The following is a 19439-nucleotide window of genomic DNA, read 5'->3' on the forward strand; positions in this document are numbered from 1 at the left end:
AGCCACCCAGGTGCCCCTAGCCTAGGAAATTTAAAGTAGACTGCATATGGACGCCTGGGTGTCTCGGTTGAGCACCTGACTTCGGCTCAGGTCATGGTCTTGTGGTTTTTGGGTTCGAGCCCCACGTCAGGCTCTGTGCTGACAGCTGGAGCCTGGAGTCTGCTTTGGATTCTGTGTCTCCCTCTCTCTCTGCCCCTCCCCTGCTTGTGTTCTGTCTCTCTCTCAAAAATAAATAAACATTAAAAAATAATTAAAAATAAAGTAGATTGCATAAAAAGCAACATGTAGATACTGTGGCTGCCAGCATCTAGAGACATAATAGGAAACAAAAAACAAATTTTGAAATCTGGTATGTGACATTAATGTGATGTACAATTTACAATGAGGGCCATTTTAGCAAAATGCCTTCTGAGCTTGTAACCCTAATTAATACAGATCATTAAGTGAATCATACTAACTTTACTCCGAATTTCCTTGAGACTAATACTAAAATACCAGCTTCTTTGATGACCTAAGCCTTGCAGTCTGTTCCTTGTGTGGCAGAGGTCCTTATAACTTAAAGAAGGGAGAGACAAGGAACAGGTGATGTAAGAATATTCTAAGCTTTTAATTTATGATGTAGACTTAGCTACAATCCTGGAATGCGGCCAGATGTTTTTTTCTTCGTGCAAAGTATATTTGATGAAAAGAATTCTATGGCTACAAAATACTCATAAATGGAAATGCTTAGTAACTTAACGTTGAAGGAGGTACCACAGTTAGGCGGGGCCACCTGCTGGTAGCATGGGGTACTGCAACCCAGCCAGACTGCAGACTAAGAAGTCAGATCTCCCCATCAGAAAAAACCCAAGTGGAAGAGAAATCATGGTGGAGGGGACAGATGTAAGGGTTGTATGGATTGACAGCATACCAACAATGTCACGGCGAAGGCCATGCCACAGGAATTCCAAGTGAAAAGGAAATCACCCCGTTTTGTCTTTTGGGGACTACAGTTTCCATTAGGAAAATAGCAATTGTATATTAAAATACCCAGTATGCCTTATTAGTACCCTCCCTTCACTCTGATTTTCAAGGTATTCCTTCAGATCTCGCCCCCCCCCCCAGAATCAGAATACATCAACGGTTTTATAATGGAATGGCCAAGATCCACTTTTCAGAAATTTATTTCACTTGGCTGTTCGAACACATTTCTCTCCTCCTAAAAGCAAGAATCCTTCGGTTTAACTTTGTCACGCTCCACTTATTCTCAATTATATGGTATTCCTTATACCATCTTTGCTACTGCTTTTTCTTTTCTACTTCTTTTTCTTCAATACCAAAATGCAGGCGTGTGGGAGATAGAAAAAAACAGCATAAAAGGAGGACACCCCAGAGCATTCTGATTACTGGCGGTTTTATTGAGTTAGTGGCACGTGGGACTTCTTCCCATGATCAGCGAACGCAGGCATTACAGCGTGGAGTCCAGAGGGAGGAAAGGCTGGGTGAAGGGACAGGAGGGCAAGGCCTGGTCACTTGGTGACGTGCAGGGCTCTCTCTAGGGGCCTATCGCTCATCTTGGGGGCACCTGAACTCAGACACCCCCATGTTTGGAGAGGCAATGTTCACATCTCATTTCTCCCTGAAAATAAAATGAAGGAAAATGGAAGGTGAGGGCTCGATATTCACTGACAGGCAGCAACCAATACTCAACTTCTCATCAACAAAGAAAGAACATCCTTCAAAGGAAAACTAAAATGTCCACTGATTTTTCTGCCTTCGTCCCTGGGCTCTGGCTACTGGTGCCATCATTCCCAGGCTGGCTATGCTGCCCCGTTTCTGGCTCCTGCGGACCTGCTGGGCCCGGAAGGATGACAGGTAAGGCCTGCATACTCACCCGTTCTTTTGACGGTATTCCTGAAGGGCCTTCTCTGCCACAGTCTCCATAAATTTAGGATTGTTCCTGGAGACTTCCTCTGGGACCATCACAGCGATGGGGTCAGAATCAAAGAGCTTCACAACCACCTTAGTGAAGCCAGAGGGAACGTTGGAGTCAGCAGTCTGGGAGCTCACCTAGAAGGAAGAAAGGTAAGAGGAGGACTGAAAAACTGGTCCAGATGGACTCATTCTGCAACAAAAGCCAGGCAGAAATCTAGACAGTGGACCCCTTTTGCTTTTGACTGATTTTGACATCTGGACAACTCCGTGAACAGAAATGCCCGAGTTCAGAGACACTTGTCTGTAGGTACAAACATTGTGTGCAAATGACCTGCCTGTGGAGAGCCCCACGGAGACAAATGGGTCCTAAGCCACCATGTTTTCTTTGGGCAGCCACTGGCTGGGCCAGTGGCAGAAAAGGAATCAGGGAAAGAAAAACAAAAAAAAAGGTTCCCAGCACTAGAGAGAAGCTGTCTATCCCTGGTAGAGAATAAGGCCCCAGTTCATGAGGCATCCAACATAGCAAGGCAGCTGCGTGGAAAGAGCACAGGCTTTCTGGCCAAGCACACGAGTTCAAACGCCCAGGCGAGTCACCTACCGGTTATTAAACCTTGGGCGCGCTGTTGAGTCTCTCTCACTTTCCTCAACCGTAAAATGGGGTCACGACGGTCTACACCTCACGGGGTCATGAGGCTTCCGTGCAACCATGTGCATAAAAGCTCTTATGTTTCCTGCCATGTGACAAATGCTCGATCCAAAGCATAAGGGCTGCCTTTAATACCTTCATCCCATTTACTCCCAGGGAAAGTTCCCATCGCCTCCGGACCGTGTCCCGGGCCCCCGAGCTTTGGTGCGCGGCCAGCACATGACTCACCGTAGTGACCTGGAGATAGAATGGGTCTTCACTCTGAGTGAGGTTAGCCAGCTGGGACACCCAGCTAAACTGCTCGTTCAGCTGCTTCAGCAGAGAGGACGTGTTGAACATCTTCTCCTGGTAGGACCGAAGCAGCTCGTCGTACAGCTTGGTGAACTTCTCTGCCATCTGCAGGGAGTTGTTAAGTTCCTGCCGCAGCAGCACCTGAGAGGGGTTGCTGGCAGAACAGTCTGCCCAGAGATGGGGGGGAAAAAAGGCAGAAATGTAAAGGGAAAGCTAAAAAAGGATAAAAACATGAATGGATATCCGTCCTCGGAGCCAGGACCGAAAGCAGGGCTACTGTTAAGTCCCGAGCCACAAACCACGTGTTGTCAGTCTGCAACGTTAACAGGGCTCACCCCGGAATGTAAACCAGCACGCAGCTTCCTTCATCGATGAAGTCTTGCTCTGGAAAACAACGTCACCTGAACTAAACAGGGTCCTTAGAGACATCATTGATTTACCTTTGGGTGCAAGACCCTTATCTCCTTGGAAGACTGGTGACAAGCAGTGTGGACCACACTTTGAGAAGCACTGATCTCAGTCTCTGTGCTCAGACCCGGACCTGCTCTTGCTGCCCTCGTCCCCGGATGGATCATTTCCGGAGCGAGGGAGGGGTTACTTACGGCTACCCTTTGTGGGGACCTACTCGGTACCAGACACGACATAAGTGCTTTAGATAGCCCCTGTCTCCGATAATCACATCTATTCTGCCTTTAAGTATTACCAGCGATGAAACTGAGGCCCGCAGAAGTAAATCAATTGCCTAAAAGTCATAGAATGAATGATTCATGGGCTACTCAGAGTAGGCCCTTCCTACTCTGAGTCTATGGTTCTGGAAAATTCTCCAAGCCTGTCTTTGGAGCATATCTGCAGAGCTGGAAATCCGGTGCCAACAGTCAAAAGAGGCAAAAGAGCTGGCCAGGGTCCTCGGGGCACAAAGCACAGCAGCCTGGTGGCTGGGGGTCCCGGCTTGCCCATCTTGGTCCTTGAATACTCACTGCAGGTTTCAGATTGAGAAGAGCTGGCAACTACCCACTATCTCTTTACAAACTACTGATTTTCTTTCCCTAATTTTTTCAAAACTCTCCTAAGGAGGGTGCATCCCCTGACTTGGGGAAGACAGATCTTTGCACACTGCATTTAATATAAGTGATTACCATAGGTATTGCAACTTCAAAAATGTTAGGTGGGGCAAGAAATAAAAGCCAGGTTGAAAAGACATACAATGAATAATCTTAACTCTTTCACCAGAGAAGAAATTAAAAAATAAGGAAAGCCATTGAGAACCCAGACTGTCTGGAGCAGTGGATCTCAACTGGGGCTCTGCTAACCCCCAGAGGATATTGGCAAGGTCTGAAAATAGTTTTGGTTGTCAGGACTGGTGGGGAAGGGAGGCAACTGGTGCTCACTGGGGAGAGGCCAGGGGTGCTGCTAAACAGCCCACAGGGCACAGGACAGTGCCACACGACAAAAAAATCATTTGGTGTGGATTGTCAGGAGTGCCAAAGTGAGACACCTGGTCTAGATGTGTTCGGGCAGTGCGTGCTCTTTGGTTCAAGCACCTTCAGTAAGAGGTTGGTGACTCTTTCTCAATGCAGAAGAGAAGGCAGTTTAGGTAAGCTGCGACCAGTGACCATTCACCTCAGTGCTGGGTCGGGGGCGTCTGGGTGCTCAGACGGTGAGCGTCCAACTCCTGATTTTGGCTCAGGACATGATTTCACAGTCGTGGGTTCGAGCTCTGAGTCGAGCTGTGCGCTGACATCGTGCAGCCTGCTTGGGATTCTCTCTGCCCCTCGCCCACCCTCATGCTCACTCTCTCTCTCTCTTTCAAATAAATAAATCAAATTGAAAAAAAAAAAACAATATCAGTGGTAGGGGTGCCAATTTGAGCCCTGGCATCTGTGCGTCTCTTCTTCTGGCCCTAAACAGGATTTTCTTGTGGCAAAGTACTATGTAATTTCTGCAACTCTAACTACGATATTTTTATGGGAAAAGCCCGGGAGGCTTGGTTGAGTGTTCATCTACACTTCATACATCAGCCTCTCACAGCACTTGTATTTATTTTGCAGTGGCTTCTAAAATTATAGGAGTGAGGCTAGGAATATTTAACTAGACTCTGAAGGCTTGCCCTGGCAAACCCAAACGTATTAAGAACAAGCCACAAGATTGATCTGCAATGTACAGGGGAACAATTAACTCTTTCTGAGCACAGACTACTGTGTGCCAGGAACCATTCTAGATGCTTTGACAGCTGTTACTCAAAGTAACAAGAAACTAGTCAATGAGCAGATCTCACAAAACTGAGGGCAACAGCTGAAGGGAAGTACAGTCGACCCTCAAATGTGTCCACAGTGTGGATTCTATACCAGGCAGTACTGTGATGTCGTTTTTCTCTTCTTTATGATTTTCTTTCTTTTCTTTCTTTCTTTCTTTCCTCCTTTCTTCTTTCTTTCTTTCTTTCTTTCTTTCTTTCGTAAGAGAGAAAGCAAGAGTGCGGGAGGGAGTGGGGGAGGGGCAGAGACGGAGGAAGACAGAGAATCCGAAGTGGGCTCCTCGCTCAGACAGAGCCTGAGGCAGGGCTCGATCTTATGACTGTGAGATCATGGCCACCGGACACCCCCTCTTCTTTATGATTTTCTTAATCTCTTTTTTTCTAGCTTACTTGAAGAATACAGTACATAAGACACGTTGAATATGAACTACGTGTTAATAGACAGCTTACGTTATCGCCTCCTTTTACCCCCTCGTTGTTCAAGGGTCAATTATATTTCCTTTGCTTCGGGACCAACCACTACCGGTGACCCATGTGTTCTGGGGACAGAACACCAAACACTGGTTAAAAACACGTCCCAAACGCCTAGCTCTCCAACATAAGGGTGTCCTATAATCTTAAGAAGTTACTCAACCATCCTGTGACTACGAGCTTTCACCTCTGTTAAGACAGGGACAATAACTGTACCTAACTCAGGATCATTCTGAGGAAGTGAGTAAATGTTTGCCAAGTGTTTATAGTGGTGCCAGCAGAACATACGGTAAGTGTTTGCTAACCAGAATACGTATTCTCTAAAGTTCCATCATCTGCAGGGGAAAATGAGGAGGTCTACCAGGCTGGGCCCTGGGGAAGAAGATAACTGGAGAAATCAAAGAATGCTGTCTCCCGATTTCAGGGACAGCCCTCCATCTTAACCCGTGTCTACAGATGAGGGGCCCAGGTGGAGCAGGGCCGAGGACCGTCCCCAGTGCCACAGCCAGAAGGCAGCAGAGTGGAATTTCAAGTCCCATGTGTCTGACCCCATAAAGGGAGCCCCAGTGAGGGACCAGGGACCCAGGTCTCCCCGACTCACCCACTGACAAGATCTCCTGGCACTTGTCACACTGGTCCTTCATCCTCAGGCACCCCGTGGAGTTGTGACGGATCTCCTTGCACACCATACGGTCTTGGTTGTCTTCTGGAGACACAGGAGGGAAGGGGGAGTCATGCTGATGGCCCACACAGAGCAATATAGTGATGGGCCACCCAGACCTCACTGATCCTTCCACGCTCCCGTTTGCCCCCCTGAGATGCAGGTTGGAAAGTAGTCATCTGCCTGCAGACTGATCGGGGATCCCCACAGAAGGACCAGGAGCTGGCTCCCAGGGCCTCGCCTCCCACCGTCTCTGGGGGATGAGACCCTCCCACCGCCACACTGCCGTTAGCTCCATGGGCCTCTCTTTGGCATCAGAACCCATTTTTGCTTTGCATTTCATCTGGCTCGTTTCTCTCCCCCTAGCCAGTCAGGAAGCCCCTTGAAGGCAGGAATGGGATCCTCCTTTGAGCCGCCTTATAACACAGGGCTCCCCCCATGCGGATATGCAGTAGATGCTGTTCAATTCAAGGTCCTTCTGTATTTCCAGACCATTTCAAGCCAACACACTGCAGCATTTAGGAGATGATGTTGGCCAACTACGTCTATTAGTTCAACGAAGGAAATCAGTTCTAAATATATTGACTTTTCATGTCCATATTAGACTTCATTCCCTGAAAAAATATTCACTGCATGCTCATTCTCCACCAAGGCCCCAAGGTTATAGCCATGAACGGTTTTCTAAACTGTAATATGGACTCATTATATAATTGGCCACCAATATATGCATGGCATCCACATAAAGCCACCTGCGTTCCCGAGAGAAAGGCTGTCTGGTTCTCTCGAATGGACTAATCAATGTCATGACCACCAGTTGCTGGGAGGGGCATGGTAAACTTGGAAAAAACAAGGTTCCAAGTCTGGCAGGGCTAAGTTTCACCAGGTCATACTTTTCCGGCTGTGAATACTTGGACACACTCCTTTACTGTCATAATTTTCTCCTCCTTAAATGGGGATAATACCATTCATGGAGTTGCTGGGGGAAATAGAGACGACACACGCCAGGCCGCCAGCAATGTTCTTAGACTCTACTGAGCTTCTCAATAACCTGCTAGTTCCCATCCCTTAGGAAGAATGAGACATTTTTTCACCTTCTGTGAATTCCATCGGAAAGTGGTAGGGAATTCTCTGGAGGTTGATGTCCATGGCCTGTTGAGCCTGGTGTATCATGTCGAAGAAGGGTTGAAACATGTCGTGGAAGTTCAAGGGTTGGAATGCAGGGAAAGGCATTACGTTCCGGGCGAAGCGGGACTTGGGATTGAAGAAGAAAGGCCTCCTCTGTAATGAGCTGAAGGGTGAGTAGTGGTAAGTATCCTGGGGCTCACGGGTGAAGAATCTGTCCTGGAAAAGCTCGTCCATAATTCTGGATGCCCGGTTGAAGCTGTCCTGCATGACGTCCAGGGCGTGGGTCTGCTGCCGGTCGTTCTCCAGCAGGGAGTCGATGCGGTCGCCATTAATCCAGAAGTAGAAGGGAGAACTCTGGTTCAGGAACTCCTCAAGCTGTAACAGGCAAAATGGGCAAGTTAGGAGAAGGTTGCTAAGGTCCCAGCCTCCTCCTGGCCTCCTGCGTGTTGAGAAGGGCCGATCCTGACCCCTCACTGCCCTTGGGTCTCCTCAATCATAGCACGTGACCAAAGATCCTGCTGGGACTGGCTCCCTGGCCCCCCAACTGGGGGGCCAATGCCCTTCCATTCTACCTGCCCAATGGGGAAGAATTTAGGAAGGCCTCTGAGGCCACGAGATGCACAGACCCCCGTCACCTGAGACTAGTCTCTTCTTTGACCACGAAGGATCCCACACCCCTGCTCAGCCAAGGGCCAACTGACAGCCTTCAGTTCATGAGCTCCAACCAGGCGAGGCCCTCAGGGGAGGATGAGATCAATATTCATGTGCCAAAGTTCTTAACTCCTTCTGCCTAAGCAGGCACAAGGATCTGCTGTACCACGAAGCTGTTACATTACCCAGCTAATTTCTAGAGAAGAACCTTCTAACAGATGGCCAATACCTGGCACATGTGCGGTCCATGACTTCACATTTGTGCACTCATAGCAACTGATGATGGGCGCTCCGGGGGCCCCAGTGCCGCCGCAGCCCAGACTGATTAGTTGCATCAGGGCTTGTGAAAGGAAGCTGTGATGTTGTGATTTATAGTAAGAAATGTATATTTGGTCTTCGTGGGGTTCCTAAAGCCCTTAGAATTTCCTTCCAGGAGAGCAATAAAGGTCTTTTGTTATGTTAATGAGGCGGCTTTTGGAAAGCACCTAAGGATGGGGGCTGGTGGCCAGAGGAGCGAACCGGGTGAGAACAATTAGAAGGTGGAAGTTTTAATCCCACCTCCTGATGTCGGGGAGGGGGGGGAGTGGGGAGCGGGGAGGGTCTGGAGGTTGAATCCATCCGCAATGGCCAATGATTTTATCAATCATGACCACGGAAGGAAGATTCCATAAAAATCCCAAAAGGATGGGCTTGAGGAGCCTCTGGGTCGGTATACATGTGAAAACACTGGAGAGGGGCGCCCTCTCAGAGGGCGTGTTAGCTCCCCACCCTTTCCCCACACCTTGCCCTATGCATCTCTTCTGGTTTTTCTGAGTTATATCCTTTTATCAGAAACCAATAACCTAGTAAGTCAACTGTGTCTCTGAGCTGTGAGCTGCTCTGGCAAATTAATTGAACCCAAGGAGGGGATTGTGGGAACCTCCACTCTGTAGCCAGTCGGATAGAAGCACAGGTGACAAGCCAGGCTTGGGATGGGCGGCTGAAGCTAGGGGGTGGGGAGGACGGTCCTGTGGGCCTGAGCCCTTACCCTGTGGGATCTAATGCTGCCTCCCAGGAGGACAGTGTCAGAATGGAGCTGAATCGTAGGCTGCTGTGGGGGAATTGCTTGGCGTGAGGGACACCCCCCGCGCGTCGGAACTGGGTGTAGGAGCATAGAAGCATATTTCACTCAGTTCTCCGCACCCCCCACTCAGAGCCTAGCTGTCCTCAGCGGCGCGTCCCCTTTCACCTGTTGGCCAACCAGGCCCGAGCCGCTTCTGCAGACGCGAGCATAGAACTTCATGCAGGTCTGTTTCAGGCACGGCTTACACTCCTCCCAGAGGGCCATCATGGTGTCATTGCACACCTCCTGGGACGCCTTCAGCTTCATTTCAGAGTCCTTGGTATCACTTAGGGCATCCTACAGGGGGACACGAGGCCAGGTTAGCCACGCGGAAACCACAGGCTTCACGCTTTCCAAGGGCGCACGGCGATGCCTGGCCCTCCACCGCTCAGGCAGGTCTTTCCAGGGCTGGCCACACAGCGTGCTTATTTCCTCCTCTGGCTCCGATGTCCCTCACTCTCCTGGATTTCCCTCCCCACCCAGCTCTAAATACCTTCCCAACTTCAAGACCCCACTCTTCCTTACAGTTTTGTCCAGCCACTAGAACCCATGTGGATATCCCCTTCCTCTGATACTGCACTTAGTCTCGACCCCAGGATTTACCGCTCCCTTATACCTAATTTTCTCTTCTCCACTTTTGGGGTTTAAATGTTGTCTTCCAAAGCTTCCACCGATGTCCTGAATCTTATTTGTCTATTGCAGCCACAGTCCCTGGCATGCAATGAGAATAAGCAAGCTTTCTTGATCAAAGTCACTGGACGTCTGGGTGGCTCAGTTAGTTAAGCGTCCGACTTCCACTCAGGTCATGATCTCACAGCTTGTGAGTACGAGCCCTGCCTTGGGCTCTGTGCTGACAGCTCAGAGCCTGAAGCCTGTTTCAGATTCTATCTCTGTTTGTCTCTGCTCCTCCCCTGCTCTCTCTCTCTTTCAAATATAAATAAACATTAAGAAAAAAATTAAGGTGGCTCAATCAGTTAAGCATCAGACTCTTGATTTCAGGTCAGGTCATGATCTCACAGATGGTGAGTTCGAGCCCTGCATTGGGCTCTGTGCTACTTGGGATTCTCTCTCTCTACCCCTCCCCTGATTGCTCTCTCTCTCTCTCTTCCTCAAAGTAAATAGCCTTAACATTTTTTTTCTTAATTAAAAGTTAAAGTCACAACAACTACCAAAACTCTCTCGTACATTCATGTCACTTGGTCCAATAATTCTATAAGAATCCATCCCAAAGAATTCCTGCCATAAAGGGAAAATCCCTATGCATGAAGATATTTGTTACAGTATTCATTTATGGCAGAAAAAAAATACTGGAATCAATCCGGATGCTTAAAACTAGAAGGCCAGTGAAGCAAATTGTGGTCCACCCAGAGGCTGGACAATTAGTTTGGCAGGGGTGTTCGTAGTTAAGTTTTAAATAGCGTAACAAGCACTTTTCCATGTTAACAAACCGTGATTTTGAGTATAGCGGCTGTCAAAAGAATATAAAGGGGAAAATGTAGTAAAAAACGAATCACATGTTAACAGTTCTCAGGTAAGAGGGTTATGGAAAACTTTTCCTCTTCCACTTTTCTATATTAAAGTCTCAACAAATGAATGTATTAACACTTCCAAGAAGAATGAAGTAGACCATCCACACCGCAAAGCAAATCTACACTGTGAAGAGCTGACCAGGAAGACACGGACTTCCAAGAGATCCCTCCTCTGTTCCAGGTCCCCTGCACCCCTGGTACCCTGCTGCTGCTGGAAAGGCCACCATACCTCTTACCAAGCCAATTCACAACCATCAACTGCCCTGCCCACTTCCTCTCTTTCCCGTTCACATACTGAAGAACTCAAAAGCAATGTAGTCTTGGGGCACCTGGGTGGCTCAGTCGGTTGAGCGTCCAACTTCAGCTCAGGTCATGATCTCACAGTTTGTGGGTTTGAGCCCCTCGTCGGGCTCTGTGCTGACGCCTCAGAGCCTGGAGCCTGCTTCGGATTCTGTGTCTCCCTCTCTCTCTGCTCCTCCCCCACTCATGCTCTGTCTCTCTCTCAAAAATAAATAAACATTAAAAAAATTTTTTTTAAATGCTTTACTATGCATTATGGGTCATGAAGGTAGCAGGTGACCCCGTCTTAGCATTTCATTCATTAGGGGGAGGGAGGCAATGGGAGTAGGTTTTTACGGTACACTTAAGGAGACTATTGATTTTTAAAATAAGTTGTTTACTGCATTGTGGTGTTTTAGTTTTGTTGAGTCATTAAGCACAGTCTAGACCCGCTATTTTCACTATTGGACTTAGGTGTCTCTTCATGAAATAGTCAGAACTCTAGGAAGCTAGGGGACAATACGGGTGTGTGCCTGCCTTAACCCCAAAGGTATTGTCCCTACTAGATAAGCTTCCTGCCAGCAGGGCTCCATCCCCCTCCTGACCTGGGACACACCTTATCCAAAGCCTACCTTGGAGCTTGCATAGTCAGGGTTTAGAAAAATCTATTGAAGTGAATCCTGGCATCATCAGGCCCTGCGCCAGGCTGGTAAAAAAACAAAAAACAAACAAACAAACAAAAAAAAACAAACAAAAAAAACAGATCCAAGATCTCACCCCTTGAAGCTTTCAAAAGCAAAGAAACTCTCCCTATTTATTAACTGCAGCCCCAGCATCAGCTGACACCGGCCTGGAAGGGCTGAGGGTCACCCTGGCAACCCAGCAGGGCCCCCACAGGAGCCCGGGCCACCCCTCCTCTCTAGCAGGGGCGAGCCAAGGGGGAGGGTGCGGTCACCTGGCTGTCCTCACCTCTTTTCTCTTCTTGGCTTCTTCTAAATTGCTGAGCAGGGATTTGCGCTCTTCGTTTGTCTGTTCTATCAGAGTCTTTATCTGTTTCACGCCCTTGAGGGCGTTTTTAATTTCCTTGTTAATGTACTTACTCCCCTCGGTGGACATTTCTGCAAAAGAAGGGTCGGGAGGTAGAGGGAGGAGAGAGGACAAGACTGCGGAGGCGATGGGGTATGTAACCCTAGAGCCAGCTGGAAGGGTCGGGAAGGCCAGCTGGGTGTAGGAGCTGCCGCGGCTGGCAGTGCCCACCCTGGCAGGCAGCCTTCAGGCCCCAGCTTTGCCCTGACACGGGTTCCCATCCCAGGGCGTAGCGACTACACCAGGAACACAGCCCGCTGGAGCGGGCACACCCCAGAGGAGGGACAGCAAGCAGCACCACGCCACGACGCCCCTGCGGCTCTAGAGAACCAGCCTGCTCAGCTGCAGAAGAAAACTTTCAAGGAAAACAAAAAATCCCGGAAGTGTGACTGTTTAAGCACCAAAAGGTAAAATATTATCTTGGATACAAGTGTTTCTGGAATTCGGCTTAGCCGCACGTCTGAACTTTATTCCACGGTTCCAGGTGATGGGGGACACAAACATGAACGAATGGCACCGTTCTGCGAGGAGACTGCGATCAAGACACAACACCGCGTGACAAAGGCAATGAGACAGTGTCCCGAAGAGCGGAAGGAGTAACAGCTAAGGCTTTTCTGGCGGTTATCCTGGGCCGGACACTGAGTTCGGCCACCTCACGCGCCTTTTATTTAATACTCTCTGTGCTGGCGTCGTGCCCACTGCATACATGAGGAAAAGGAAGCACAGTGAGGTCAGATACCTACCCCAGGTTATACAGCTAGGGAGTCACAGAGGTATCAGACGCATACCCAAGTCCGATCTCAAAGTCTGAGTTTTCAACTACCTGCAGAGAAGCAGTCAGCTTGCAGGACAAGGGTGGGGAGGAGGGAGGACAGGTTTCAGGAAAGGCCTGGCGGAGGAGGGGACCCCCGGCTGGGGTCTGAAGGAGGACATTTCTCCCTTCCTGGATATGGAGCATTGAGTTTCTAGGTGGACTGGTATCAGATACATACAGCAGATGCCATGGAAACTCAGAAATGGAAACTCACAAGGCGCAAATGATCCAGGCTTCACAGACCTTTGTGGACAAGGTGGGAGCACAAGACAAGCGGACTGGTGAGGGAACAGCCCAAAAGGAATACAGCAGCATCCAGTGCTTTCTGAGCACTTAAGATACACCTGAAAAACGTCTAGGAGTCACCTGACCACAAAGAACCTAGGCCAGGCAGCTTGGAGAGACGAGGCTCCGGAGAGGCCGGCCCGAGCCAAGCAGACCTGATGCACAGGAGAAAACGGTCTTTACCACTTGGGGCCCTGACAGTGAGGAAGTGTGGCCGAGGGGAACCCCTGCTCCACTTACCCTGGAGCTCTGCGTCTGAGACCGCCTTGTCTCCCAGAACCCGTCCATTCTCACAGGTCAGCAGCAGCCCCACCAACAGTAGGAGAGTCTTCATTGTGCCCGGCTCTCCAATTCTGGAATCCCAACAGGCCTCTGTTTGTAGAGAACAGGAGACTGTCATGGTAACAGCTAGACAGCCTGCTGGTTTCCGGCCCAGCCTGCAGCCTACAGCAGCTTCCCTGGAGCCCTGCCCTCAGCCAGCCCCTGAGCTGGCAATGCTGTGTTTTTATCCCTGGGGAAATTGGAAGAAAAGATCAGTCTTGCCCCGGACACCTTCAAAAGAAAGCAGAGGCGGTGGGTACACGGAGGAGCCATAGGAGAAGCAGCCTAAGGCAGAAGAAAGGAGAACTCTGGAGTCAGAGCCCTGGGCTCAGGTCCAGCCCTTCCCCTCCTCCCCCTCCTCCTCCCCCTGAATCGCTGACTAAGACTGGACACTGCTTTCTGCATCCAGAAGGGACGTCTATCTGATGATACCTGCTCATATCAAATAAACCCTCAAAACACCTCTCTGGGATGACTCACCCGGCCCTCTCTGTCCCCACCCCTAACGCCCTATCATGGGGATGGCCTCCCAGAGCTCAGCAGCCCCCCTGCTGTGTGCACCACTAATCCTGCCCACAGGCATCACCAGTCAATCACAACACCTTTTTTCTCCACTGAGCCTTAACACCACCTAAAACTGCTTTTTAAGACTCAGAGGCAGTGACAGCCAACCCTTTGGGTCGGCAAAGGACAATAAATCCCATTTGCCATCCCTGGCATGAGACCTGAGCCAGGCGGCATAGATTTGGGGTATAAATACAGGAGAGCAGAGGGTGGGGCAATTGTGCTCAGAGAGGGGAGAGGGGGAGACAGAGAGAGAGAGAGAGAGAGGCAAAGTCAAGGGGTTAAAGGTGGACCCCCTGCCTCCCCAGGAGAAGTTCCCTCTGGATGGACATGTGCCTCGGCCCTGCCAGGTCTCTTTCACAGGGCTGTTCCCTTTAAGCCCACAGTAGGGTGCCCTGCCAAGGTGCCCCTGCCACCACTCAGCTGACTGCTCGGAGCCCAGGACAGCCCAGTCTTACACAATGGACCCTTTCCCAGAAGCTGAAGTTGTTGCCTAAAACAGAACCCCCCTCCCCAGCAGCCCGTCTTCTGGCCTCCCCCTCCCACTGCTTATCTGAACTCACTCATTTCCCATAACAGAGCAGGGAGGTGGGGTTGCCCCCCTTCCTGAAATCGTGAACATCTACAAACTGCCTTCAGCTCAGCAGGCCCGTATGGACACTTGGTAGCACATTAATAAAGGAAGCCTCTCCCAGAAAGTAATTAGTAAAACAGCCAAGCTGTGGTTCCTCCACTGGCCACACAGAGCAAAGGAGCAGCGTGGGAGAAGAGAGTGGGTCATTGCCTTCCCCAAAGACAGGGTGGGTGGCTGAGTCGGGGTGCTATTTCAGGCCTGCCAGAAGGCCCAGGGCTCCTGGGCTCTGCCCTAGCTGCTCACTGAGGCCTGAAACACCTCAGAGAGAAACAGAGCTTTTGTTAGGCCAGAGAGAGAAAGCCAGCAAGAACACCTCTTGGGAAGAGGCCCCTGGATACTTCTCAGAAATTCATACAAGAGCCTCAAAAATAGGTTTGGACCAGAAGAGCACTGAATGAGGAGTCCAGAAACCCAGTAGCCAGTACAGAGACTCCCATCAGGAGCCTGGGGTCCACGGGGGGGCCAGCAAGCCCTGAGCTGAGAAAAAGATCAGTCTCCTGCCTCATCGCTCCATCTCAACGGGGTGGGGGGGGAGCAGGACCCTGAGACAAGATAGGGGCTCCCCAAGGTCGGCAGCAGGCTGGCCACCCCAGGATGAGAACCCAAGCCCTCCCAGCCTCCAGCCCAGTGTTCTTTCTTTGACACTAAGTCAATTAAATCTGAGCCTTTAGTGTCCTCATCTGTAAAACGTCCCCAACAAGGACCTCAGAGATGGGACTGTGTTCTGTAAATACTGGGGTCTTATATAATCATAGTAAATCCTGACGATGTCGAAATCTGACCCAGGACCAATTGTGGGCTTTAGCAATATCTATCGGGGAAGTGGGGGGAGGTGGCATGTTTGGAGAGGGTCAGAGGGACTGAAACGGGCACCCGTGGTCCCTCCTTGTGTGGCTTTGCTATTAATGCAATGATCAGCTCCTTTACAGTACCTACGAATCAGCCTGAGGTGGGATGGTGGGGGGGCCTGGGCGGCGGCGGGGGGGAGGGGGGGGGGAGGGTGTGTCATTATCATGCTGATTCCGAATGTGAGATTGATACCACTAGTTCAAGGATGGCACTGGAACGGGGGCTGGACAGGGAACTGCTTGCCCTCAGACTGTCTGCGACTGTCCTGGGGGCCTGGCTGCCGGTTGCTCTGATTGGACAAGCCCAGCCAAGGCCCTCCTTTTCCCCACAGCCCCCAGGCAGGCTCTTTCCCCCAAGGAGGCTTAACCCTAGGAGAGGGAGCCACGGGAAGGACACAGGCACCTACGCAAAGTGGTCACGCAGCTAGTGAGCTGCACGGTTTTTAAAGCCCGAGGCCCAAGCTCCTATCGAACCTCCTCCCCAAATGTAGAAACTAAAGGAGAAAAAAAATAATACACCTGAAATTTACACCATCCAGAGGCAAATACTAGCACTGTGGTATATTTCCTTTTATTTTCTATGGATTTGTATACAATTAGATCCCTTATACCCACTACCTCCAAAGAGTCTTTAAAAGCACCCTTTTGTGGCTGTGTAACAGTCCATTTTCTGGTGTACTCTTATTTCACACGGTGGGGCATTTAAATTGTATATAGTTTCACACTGTTATTATAATGAACACTCCTGCCAGTATCCTTTCATTGTATCTGTACTTATTCTTAAATTCTTAACCTCTCTCTTTTAAAATCATCATCATCATCATCCTCAGCAGCAGCTTTTTTTTTTTTTCTTTTTTCCTTTTTTTTTTAGGTCCAGAAATTCTGCAAGATCAAGGCTTCAGTTCTAATCCCGATTCTGACACCTACTTGCTGTTTATCTTGGGAGACGGTCCTAAACCTCTCCAGGCCTCAGATTATCATCTATAAAATGAGACAGTTGGATCAGACGTCTGAGGTCTGATGGAGTATGCCTGACTTTTCTCTGATGCATCCTGGTGCGTTGGGAAGCAGAAAGAGTGGGATTTAAGTGGTTGCAACATGTACTTAAAATCAAAACATAAACACACTATGGAGACAACTAGAGAATTCTCGGGAGCAAACAGGATGCTTCAAGCTGGCTAGCTGACAATCATCACTGGAGATCAGTACCTGTACAAGGAAGATGCTGCAGGCAGGCCCTTTGCGGGCACCCGGCTCCGCCACTCACTAGTCTGGGCCACCGGCTTTAGGCATTAGTTCTCCAAGTCTTTGTCTCCCCATCTTTGCAGGAGGGTCATTACACCTGTCCTATTTAGCCCATCCAATTGTGGCTGGAGCTGGCGAGCGCCGGAGCTCCGGAGTCTCGGCCCTTGAGCCACCCCCGGCAATTCTGCCTCCGGCTCGGCGGCCTAGTGATGAGGCTCGGACCACCTCCCTTCCCCGGTTTCCCGACTCCATCCAAAGCGCGGCTGTGACAGCCTTGTGAGTACCAGCGATCTTCCCGTCCTCGCCTGGGTGCCACCCCCGCCCTCCCGTGGGTCCCGATGGGGCTCTGCCCCGGGTAGGCGAGGAGGTGGGGACATCTCACCGGTCGGCGGCGCCCGGCGACGGTGCGCTGCTCCTGGCGACGCGTGCTGAGCACCGCGAGGCGCGCGTATTTATAGCGCTCAGCCTCGTATACACCCCCTTTGGGGCTGGCTGCAAACCTGCATGACTCACGCCCAAAGAACGCCGTGGAATTCACCGGGAGCTTTCTGGAAGCTGGCGCCAGAGGGGATGCGGAGGTGGGGGGTGGGGGAGTGCTCCGGTACAGCACCCGGCGGGGGGCGCGTAGGGTGGAGGGGAGGGGAGGCAGGGCATCTGCACCGCGAAAGGCCAGACAGACGCTCCGTGCCGCCGAGCACCGCTCCCCAGGGGGTCGGAGGGAGGGGCTCAGAGTTGGAAGACGGTGCCCCCAGGAGGGGAGAGCTTGAGTTAACATAAGGCCGCTGGGCGAACCCTCCACAGGGTTCCAGGGGTGCACTGCGCTCCTGAGCGGTTCCCAGTCCAAAATAAAATCTCACGGCTCTTTTCACATTGAACGTGAGCCATTCCTCTTGTTCCACTGAAGTAGAAGAAGCATCAGAAATAATGCGGGTGGGATGGGGAGGGTGTTGTGCTAGAGAAGAGCACCTAGGAGGAAAGAAACGATTTCTCCAACCCCGCAGTGACCAACTCCACCCAACTCCCCCCAACTCCACCACAGTGACCCCGGTGGTCCTTTGGCAGACCTGCCGGCCAGGAGGAAGAAGAAATGTGTTTTTAGCCATGAGCAGAGCGCTCATTTGGGGAACCAAAAGGCCCCCTGAACCTTAAGCAAATTATTGTCCCCATCGACTTGGGGCCCCCGACAAGCAGGGTGGGCTCCATGGGGTGGGACTCAGCAGCCCCAAGCTTGGTTTGGTGGCCATCGCTACAGTCTTGAAATTCCTCATTGATGTTAAGGGGCCCCAAATTTTCGTCTTGCATCTGGCCTTGCAAATGACGTGCGGTCCTGTTTGCAAGGGGGCTCACTCGGTTCCATCTGTCTCAGTTCCGTCTGCTGACAGGAGCTGACTTCTAGACTCCCTTTGGCAGGGGGCTTTGATGTGAAAGAGAGATGGGAGCCTTCACACGACCCCCTGCCACGGAGGGCACCAACCCAGACACCCCTCAGATATAGGTACTTCTTGGGAAAGAAACAGAGCCACCCACTCTGGAACCCCAGGACATTTGCACACCAGGTGAAAAGTCCAGCTGCCTGAAGGTGGTTCTCACACCGACAGGGGAAGAAGGGTAGGCAGAGAGGGATTAGGCAGCCTGCTTTGGGTGGCCGACTTTGAAAACCATCTGAGATGCAAGGGTTTAGGGGAGAACTGTATGGAAGGGGGCTGGGTTTTCTGCTCCCAACTTCAGAGATACAGCTTGAGGCTCAGTTCCTGATTTCCCAAGGTCCAGGGACGACTAGCTAGGACCCCACCCCTTTTCAGGGGGGAACATGGATGAAGCTTCTAGACCTGTGAAAAACTGGAGACACTGGAGCTGGGTGCATGGATTTCTGACTACAGTCTCAGCTCTGCCCAAAGGTGCTGGGTAACCTTGGACCACCACTTGGCCCTCTGGGCCTCAGTTTCTCCCAACAGGACAATGAAGAATCTGCTATGTGTCATCTCTAAGGTCCCACTCAACCTAACCTGAGACAATACCAAGTGTGGGAAGATCAGCCGAGAAGAAAAAAAGAAAAATCCAGTGAAAATGTAGAACAGTATTTCTTTCCTGAGGCTTCCTTTTATTTTTCTTTAAAAAAAAAAAAAAAGTCTAATCATTAGCAACAGCTACATTTTCTATGGAAACAGCCTCCTCCTTAGCATATCAATGACTGAGGTCACAGGAGCTGTTTTTGAGCACACTCCTTGTAACTTTTCTGTTCTCTGGCTCCCCCAGCATCCGGCCCAGGAGGCATAAATCTGTGATAATTATATTTGTAAAAATCAGACTTTGGAGGACAGGCAAAGAGATCTGCCTTAGTCAGCTGAAGTAGGGCAAGGGAGGGAGAGGAAGAAAGGATTTGGAAGAAAAGAACACGATTCACAGCCTGGACTGTGGTCCCCTGGGAATGATTACTTGATTACTCCAGCTACTAAGCAAACAAGGCTCAGATGATTTTTAAGGGGAAAAAGTGCACATTTTGAAAGCACCATAAATGCATTACTGGAGTTTAAATATTCTGAGTAGATCGTAGAGGTCAGCTGGTTCAGGTCTCACACCATACTCCAATGCTAACTCCCACCACCAACTACAACGTTCCCCCCAACTGATTATCCTGCCTCTGTTTGAATGCCCCCATAACTGGGAGCTCACTACCTGTATGTCAACGGTTGTCTAGAAAAGCTGTTGATAGCATTAGGTT

General features: G+C 50.4%; 1 protein-coding gene across 1 annotated transcript; it reads right to left on the reverse strand.

Annotated features, from left to right (window-relative positions):
- Positions 1-1374: 1374 nt before the first annotated feature.
- CLU (clusterin) lies at positions 1375-17176 on the reverse strand. Its single transcript, XM_030312660.1, has 9 exons — positions 17100-17176; positions 13346-13477; positions 11890-12038; positions 9239-9409; positions 7326-7734; positions 6175-6279; positions 2789-3018; positions 1874-2049; positions 1375-1618 (listed from the first exon to the last, which is right to left on the reverse strand). The coding sequence occupies exons 2-9, from the start codon at positions 13437-13439 to the stop codon at positions 1609-1611; spliced, it is 1344 nt and encodes a 447-aa protein (XP_030168520.1). The 5' UTR covers positions 13440-13477; positions 17100-17176; the 3' UTR covers positions 1375-1608.
- Between the last annotated feature and the right edge of the window lie 2263 nt (positions 17177-19439).

This window comes from Lynx canadensis, chromosome B1, assembly GCF_007474595.2.
Source record: "Lynx canadensis isolate LIC74 chromosome B1, mLynCan4.pri.v2, whole genome shotgun sequence".
Taxonomy (NCBI): Eukaryota; Metazoa; Chordata; class Mammalia; order Carnivora; family Felidae; genus Lynx; species Lynx canadensis.